Below are 8,080 nucleotides of genomic sequence, written 5' to 3' on the forward strand. Positions count from 1 at the left end.
GCGATGTCTCATGGGAGAAGTTAAGAACGCCTGGCCGAAAAGTGTTGCTACTTCAGTTCCTGTTTGCATTAATCTAATCTATACTAATTTGTTTTGATCTTTTGAATTTTATGGTTAATGGCGAGGTGACAACAAGATCTTATGATGGATGGAAATAGATGGGCAGATTTTGGTGCATCAGCTGTAAATAAAGAGGTACTGTAGGGGAAGATTTTTGTGGACTTCGTGTATAACTTTTGTACTCGTCATCGAAATGCATGGATAATATCGGGTATGAATTGTAACCTGTAAGTGTAGATGTTGAGAACGTTTTTCTTTTTTTCACTAATATTTAAATTTCTTTTTCAGAATGATGACGACGATTGGGCAGACTTTGGAGGTTTCGAGGTGACCTTTTTCCCCATTACGTTTTCTAGATCGATGTTACAGATCAAATTTGTAGACATCTGATAGCTATAATTCAACCAAGCGCATTTTTAGACTTGATTTATATTTCAGTCCCGGATGATCTTTTCTGTTTTAATGGTTTTGACTAGGAAATAGTTGTTGGGTTTGATGAAAGAGTTAAGGGTTAGAATAATTGAATTCTTGTGTTAGTTTCAAGTTGGAACAATAATTATTTGTAATTCATTTATCAGTGTTCTGCTGGTTGTGGACTATTGTATTTTTATTATATTGACTTCTCTTTCAGTCTGCTACACCAGCTGCAAATGGAAGTAGTGCACCTGGATCTCTAATCACATGGGCTGCAGTTGCCTCACCACTATCATCACCCAGCACAACTGCAACATCATCACCTAATCCTGTGCCGTCATTCAACACTTCAAGTGAAACTGGCAAAATTCCAACTTCTTCAATCCCTAATGCTCCAGCTGTTAATGACCACGCAGACTTTATTGGCTCATTCCTTTTAAACAATCAAAATGTCTCTCCAGAGACATCTGCATCGTCAGGAAAATCTTTGAAAGAAGAAGAAAACAAGCCTGACTACAAGACAGAATATGACAGCTTCCACGCAGATTTTTCTTCTTTTCTGAATGAAGCATTAACTGAACCAATGGAATCAATTTCAGATCCATGGGAGGATGTTAGCAAAGAACAAGGTCAAAAACTTCAGACACAAGCCAGTTATACAAATGGTGAAAATTCAGCTGTGACAAATACAAAATTTGTTTCATCAAACATCACAGCTGTAAATCAGGAAACACAAGAAAACAGTCCTAATGCATTTGATACTTTAGATAAAGAAGTGTCATCAGCCCAAGACATACTATCGGTATGTAAAGAAAAGGTTGCACTTTTGCTTAACATGCTCGAGTTTTACCTCAAATCCCATTTCAACCAAACTTATACTCTTGCCTTCTGTTTCCTCTCTATATAACCCTCATTTTCCACACTCCCTATGAAATATTTATCTCCTTAAATAATTCCACCTTTCAGTGACAAGAAGAATTCTGCTTAAAATAAACTTTAATAAAAAATAGTAGTAGTAGTAGTGAACTTTATTTATGTGTCACAAGAAAATCTAGTGCATAGCACTAATTGGGGACACACAGGAATAATGTACATACCAACAAATTCCTTTTTATACGTAGGTTGTAATGGCACAACAACAGCCAAGTTCATTGTTTGAAAAGCCAACAGACAGTGTTCACAGGGAACTTACTCTGCAGCTTCAAGATGCAAAAAAAGCAAACAAGGAACTTGAGGGGAAGGTGGATGGACTTCAAGGAAAATTATCCATTTCTGAACAAGAAAAAGTAATGTTACAAAAGGTATCTAACATTGTCCTTCAATTTTCAGCAGTATTTAAATAGCAGTGTCATGGTATGCCTGTGGTCTCGTGTCACGTGACACGCAGAAAACCATGTGCTTTAAGTTGTTGTTGTGAGGCGGCAATTAAAACCTGTTATCTATTGCCTTTAGTGTCTTTCTTTAGTCTTTGGGACCACTATCGTTACAAGCAGTGTTGCGGGAGTGGAATGTACTCTATATTTCAGCTTTACACACCCACTTGGGAGTAAATTACCACAGGGCTTGAGCGTGAGAACAGTTGATTATGTGGTATGATTACCATACCCAGTGGGGGCAGTCCTTGAAAGGATTGTTAGTAGAAACATGGTGACAGATGTAGGGGAAGGGTCTGAGGGCCCAGACCCTCCTCTCCAACAGATCTGTGCATTATTTTTCTCTCTAATCTGACACCAAAATTCTGCTGCAGTAATAAGATCTAATGTCACTCATCAAAGTGAAGTATTTGAACTTTACCTGTCTTGAAAAATTTCCTTGCTTACATAGGCTCTAGTTAAAAAAAGATGTGTTTTCTGAATCAAAATTTGTACCCCCCCCCCTCCCACTGTAAGGAATTTTTTTATCTACTCCTAGTAACCATTACTAAATTTTGGACACCCCAAGCAGAAAACATAGTCAGGGTCATTTAAAATGTGTCGAGGTTAATTTCTATTAATTATTTATTTGTAGCCTGACTATTCAACATGATGCCAGGTACATGTACACAGTCATTCAAAAGTGATTGTTATCTAGTACTAATAACTAAACTTCTATTCTGATGTTTGCCAAAAGGACCTAGATGCACTTCTAAAAAAGGACAAAGCTCTTGAAGAAGAATCACAGAATCTTACTGAAATGCTTGCCAAACAAACTGAGAAATATGAACATCTCCAGGTTAGGGAAATTTTGAGAAGCTTGTGTGTGACCAATAGGATTGAAAAATTGAATTTAAAATTGCTGTTTTCTCTGTAATTCTACAGGAACAGCATGAAAATCAAGTAAAAGAGATTAGAAAAGCTGGCCATGATACCCTGGCTGTAATTGTGGAAGAATACAAGGTAGCACTGCTGAATCTGAATTTCTATCATTAACATTTTTTCCTACTCCTTTTCTCTCATCCTCTTTTTCCTATCATCTTTTTTAGTTTAAGTTTATTGTGATTCATCGCAAGAAATTATATACATAAAATAGCATATAATATAAGAAAAATATATAAAGTTAATACAATATATAGATATGAAATTATATACATAAAATAGCATAGTATAAGAAAAATATAGAATAATGAGACGCGACAGGAGAGGTGAATTGTAACGTATCCCCTAGGCTCAATAGGCTAATATAATAGATTAAGAAAGAAAAGAATATGCAAAATAATTGACTAATCATGGCAGGCTATAAGTTTGTAGTAGACCTCTGAAGTGATCGTTTAGATAGACTCTAAACCACAAGAGATCCTGGCTAGCCTTAAGTATATTAGGTAAGCTGTTCTACAACTTAACAGTCCTAGGAAAATAGCTGTTATGATAGTATTCCTGATTATGCTTAGAGAGTTGGTCAAAGTTGGCCTGATGAAAATTACAGGTACTATAATGCTTTTTCCTCTCGCTTATTCTTCATCTCCTTCCTCCTTCTGCAACCAGTGCCTCTTCCTCCACTACATCCTTTTCCTTTCCTTTCCTGCCTTTAAAAGTGTTTAATAACAGTTGATGCTTTTCCTTTGAAGGAATTATCCAGAAAAGCTGTTTTGGAACAACAAGAATGCAACAAGAATGAAATGGAAAAGCTTTTGGAAGATCAAAGAAAGAAATTTCAGGACTTCCTCCAAGTTCAGGTAAAGAAATCATTTTAGATTTTCTTTCTTCAATATTCGATTTCTTTACATCCTGAAATTGTTAACAGTGATTGCCTGTACTACGATTGGATAGATTGTTTTACATTAACTAGCTTTTCAGAATTGTTGAAAGACTTGAAAGCTTGCCACTGTTGATACTTTTCTCCTTCCACACAATATTTCCAATTTCCAATGGCAGGAGTCTCAAAAACTTACACATTGAAGTTGACCTTTTACCTTGTAGCGAGAGAGCTTTGAAAGAACTTTACAAGAGGAGAAGAAACAGAATGAACAAAAAGCAAGTGTTTTGTTAGATGAAGAAAAACAAAGGCACAAGGTACAAATATGTTCATACAGAAAAGAAAGCAAACAAAGGCACAAAGTTTTTACAAATGTTGAGCTTTTGAACCGTTTCTGAATAGCCGTTCCTGGCGAAGCCTATCCCAAAGTCGATAAGAACGTGACGAGGGTCAGAATCTTCGTAGAAGTCCCCGTTTTATTCTGAGAACAATCAGTTAACGGCTAAAATCACAATGCCGCTAAGGTTGCGAAAGTTACCAACATACCGTCAAACCGGCTAAAATAACTAACAAGGCGAAACTAAACCAAAAAAAAAAAAACGCTAAGATAAAACAACAAAGCCTACCTATTATCGACGTTTGGTAAAAGATCCGGAGGCGGACAAATGTGAGATTAAACAGTTTCGGAAAGATACAAATTAGCTCAACCACATGCACGTGGGAAAAAAAGGGCAGTGATTTTATTAAGTATGTATGCCCGGATGTCGGGTGAGAAACAGCTGTTCAATGAGGGCGTTGAGCGCGGGCCTCAACAGTTTCTTTTTTCCCTGTAGGAGGAGATCGAATCTTATCTTGAACAAGAACGATCAAAGAGTAAAGAAGCCTTAGACAAAGCTATTGAGGTAAGTAAGCAGTTTATTAGATTTGGCAACTAAACAACTTGAGACTTTTGCTTTGCTTTGCTCAGCGATTGGTTAAGAAAACTTTTTTTTACCACCCTCTCGACCATTCAAGTTAAAACATGCGACCAACTGCAACTTACCACCCACGTTTTTCCCACACTTAGTCAGTTTGATTGATTTTACTTCAAGTATTCATTGGCTACTTGTGTTTTTTTTTCCTTCCCTGTGATCGGCTGTTATGATTGCATTGGTTTTGCTTCAGTCTTTCTCCTTTGATGGTTGTTGCACTTTTGAAAGCTACACTTCTGATATTTCTTCACCATCAGGATGCAAAACAACAGTGCGCAGAAGCTGTTGAAGCTGCGAGAAAAGAGGAGAGGAGAAAATATGAGGAATTCATTACAGAACATGAGGTACGTTAATGATTTTGGGCAGAATTAACTGTGCCACGTGAAAGACAGCAGGAATCTGAACTTCCCCACAAACTGAAATTTTTAAATGTGACGAATTCATCACAGTAGTACCTTTTTTTCTGCTACTACAGTTACTTTTGCCATATTCTCATACAGTGAAAGGTCATGCCCTGACCTTGGAAAAATTTGACGTGTACTTCTCAGTTAAAAAGGCTAAAAAGACGGCTGAATGGCCAGTTAGAGGTCTTTTCGGCGGTGGTAGACGCCGTTAATCGGCTTTTATTGAAACCCATGTGAGTGATTGGAAAAACTTAGTGATTTTATGACACGCTTTTTTTCTAGGGTAATTGCGTCCCACGCGCACACCTTATTGCAAAACGATCAGTTTGAGTTGAATCTGAGCGACATGAAAGACACTATGTGAAAGAAACATGCTTTTTCGTTTGGGTTCGGGTAAATATGCGTGTAGAAAGATGCATCGCGTGTTTTCTGTCATTTTTCTATCCCTCTGACAGATAACAAATGGTAAACACCACAGCGTACACTATTGAGTTATGGATGCACGCGGGAGGTTGCTAAGCACGAAAGAAGCGTAAGAGTCGCTCGAGGCGATAGCCGAGAGCGACTCTAGCTTCTTGAGTGCTTAGCAAACCTCCCAAGTGCATCCATAACTCAATAGTGTACGCTGTGGTGTTTACCATTTGTTTTATAACATAACATTAACACATTGTAGCTAAAGAGTTCCCTTTTATTTAACAAATCTTACGTGACCAGAAAAAACAAGCGCGCGCGGAAAAATAGTCTTTGCATTTGCTCACGTCAGCAGCGTACACCCATGGGCAAATGGGGGACGCTAAATTGACCAATCAGAGCGCGCGCTTTACTTTGGTTATGTTATAAATAACTTTAACGTACAGATCAACTGTTGGTAGGTCTCTCAATCTTTCCGGCGCTTTGTGATTTCTTCCCTTATGCACAGGAAGCCGTCAAAACAATAACAGACCGCGAAGGACACAGGCTACAAAGACTTGTGGAGGATGTTATGAAAGAAGAGAGAGAAGCCAACAAAGTATGTGTAGCTTAAATAATTTTTTTGTTCATCTCCTCTTATCCCATTCAAAGTAACGGTAGTAAAGGGATTCTCAGTCCAAGGTTTAAAAGAAATTTGACTACAACTCAAGCCAGTTTTAACGATACGCAAAACTGCTCTCGTCTTGAAGGAGACTAGACAGTATTTATTCGGTGCGATAAAACAACACAGAAGTGGTTATGATAAACCACGAAGGCGCAAACTGGGATGGCTAATGATTGCGACGATTGAAACGGATTGCGAATGATAAGCTTGAAAAAACGTGGGCTAAAATTTTCAAGGCTCATATAAACCGAGGTGTGACGACACTCTAAACAACAGAAGCGACAAGAAAATCACATTGACCAATCACAGCAATGTAAAAGGGCAATGAACGAATCACTAAACTAGGGGGCTATGCACGTGACAAACTTCAAACGCGGGAAGGTTTGTAAGTGCATACCATCGGAAAGCGCGAGAAAACGTGCGAACAAGGTTGCTTAGTTTATGTTAAGCGTGATTGCTGGGCGATTTTTTCCAACCCATTCATTTTATGAATTCTCATCTCGTAACACCAGTACTGGAAGAAATTTTAGACCTATTTTGATGATCAGTTGTAGACCACTTTATGGTTGTTTACGGGGTTTTTTAAACGTTCCTTTTCCACCAGCCTTTCTTTTGCGGCCTGAACAGTTTCTCAGGTTGTTTCTGTTTGGATTTGTAATGCAGGTTGTTTTGGAAGAGGCTCTGAAAGAGGAAAGGCAGAAAGGGAAGGAGTTTGCTGAGGAAATAAAGGAGGAGACAAAGAAAGAAATGTTGGAATACTCACGAGTTAAACAAGAGGTAAAATATTTGCTCCTAATGGAAATTATTGAATGAATGGACGAAGAGATAATTTTAATGATTACAAAGCGAAAAGGAAAAACTATTTTAGCAAGAAAACAAAGAACAGATATTGAAAGGGATGAAACAGATACAGTGAATATACGAAGTTCATATATTGTGAACTGCGGTATTAAATACGTATGATGCACGATCCTTCGCAGTAGATAGCGCTATTTATGCAATAGCGAAAATCAGACCTAAAAAAAAAAAAATCTATCTACTGCGAAGGATCGTGCATCATACGTATTTAATACCGCAGTTCAAAATATATGAACTTCATATATTCATTGTATCTGATTTATCATCACGGGTTTATTACGAATCAACTTAACGGCCTGCTCCCAGTTGGCTTGTTAGCTCAATTGGTAGAGCGCTGCACTAGTATCGCAGAGATCAGTGGTTCGAATCCCGTACAGGCCTGATTTTTTTCAGGTCTGATTTTCGCTATTGCATAAATAGCGCTATCTACTGCGAAGGATCGTGCATCATACGAAAGGGATGAACTTAAATCAATGGCTCGAATATCTGGGATTACAAACGGTGGCATACTTCGTTCAGGAGCACATTTTGCACTCAGTCCATCCCATACAAAAGCAAAAGTATAAAAGACAGCAAACTGGCTTCAATGTAAATTATACTTAACAGATATTCAAAATTGTCTAGAAGTTGGACGGTCTTTAATTCTTACATTTGCGGCCCGTTCTTTCAACAGGCTGACAGAGCTGCACGTCAAAAGTACCTTCATGGTCTGGACCTATTTTTGGAGAGCGCAAGGGCTCAGCTGAAAATGCTGATGGAGGACCAACGTAATAAAGACCCCAGCAGCGACTAGACAATGTTGTAGTGATTACAGCTAAAATAAGAATGACAACAAAAATTCCTAACTATTAAGGCACAAGGTGTTTCAGTAATTTTCTTTAAGGGACAATCTAGTCGCTTTTTTCGTAAGGAAGGTTGATAGTTTGTTTCTTTTTATAATAGGTAGTTATTTTTTTAATAATTAATAGGCAAGTGAATTTGATACAGTGGTATTGTGGGTGTTTTCATTATCGAATCTCACTTACTAATGATTTCTGAGAAATCATCTAATGCACGTTTGCAATGGTCGACGTTTAGATAAACATCAAAACTCGTCAAATTTCTTTAAAAATAAACCGTACACAGAC

The 8,080-nt window shown here is 37.8% G+C and overlaps 1 protein-coding gene and 1 long non-coding RNA gene across 2 annotated transcripts in view; one reads left to right on the top strand and one right to left on the bottom strand.

Annotated features, from left to right (window-relative positions):
* The first annotated feature begins 4 nt into the window (after positions 1-4).
* Positions 5-8,080, top strand: part of LOC111322402 (uncharacterized) — an 8,077-nt gene continuing 1 nt past the window's right edge. The window contains exons 1-13 of the mRNA XM_022925484.2: positions 5-195; positions 349-387; positions 692-1,276; positions 1,596-1,775; positions 2,584-2,685; positions 2,772-2,849; positions 3,518-3,625; positions 3,870-3,962; positions 4,479-4,547; positions 4,874-4,960; positions 5,940-6,029; positions 6,759-6,872; positions 7,627-8,080. The exon at positions 7,627-8,080 is cut by the window's right edge and continues 1 nt beyond it. Coding sequence (XP_022781219.2) covers positions 142-195; positions 349-387; positions 692-1,276; positions 1,596-1,775; positions 2,584-2,685; positions 2,772-2,849; positions 3,518-3,625; positions 3,870-3,962; positions 4,479-4,547; positions 4,874-4,960; positions 5,940-6,029; positions 6,759-6,872; positions 7,627-7,746 — 1,719 coding nt within the window. The 5' untranslated portion in view covers positions 5-141 and the 3' untranslated portion in view covers positions 7,747-8,080. The remainder of the gene's footprint in view (positions 196-348; positions 388-691; positions 1,277-1,595; positions 1,776-2,583; positions 2,686-2,771; positions 2,850-3,517; positions 3,626-3,869; positions 3,963-4,478; positions 4,548-4,873; positions 4,961-5,939; positions 6,030-6,758; positions 6,873-7,626) is intronic.
* On the bottom strand, positions 2,454-4,504 carry LOC148725776 (uncharacterized). Its single transcript, XR_015991270.1, has 2 exons — positions 4,272-4,504; positions 2,454-3,475 (listed from the first exon to the last, which is right to left on the bottom strand). It is a non-coding gene; the product is annotated as an uncharacterized LOC148725776 (long non-coding RNA).

The sequence above is a fragment of the Stylophora pistillata genome, chromosome 8, assembly GCF_964205215.1.
Source record: "Stylophora pistillata chromosome 8, jaStyPist1.2, whole genome shotgun sequence".
NCBI lineage: Eukaryota > Metazoa > Cnidaria > Anthozoa > Scleractinia > Pocilloporidae > Stylophora > Stylophora pistillata.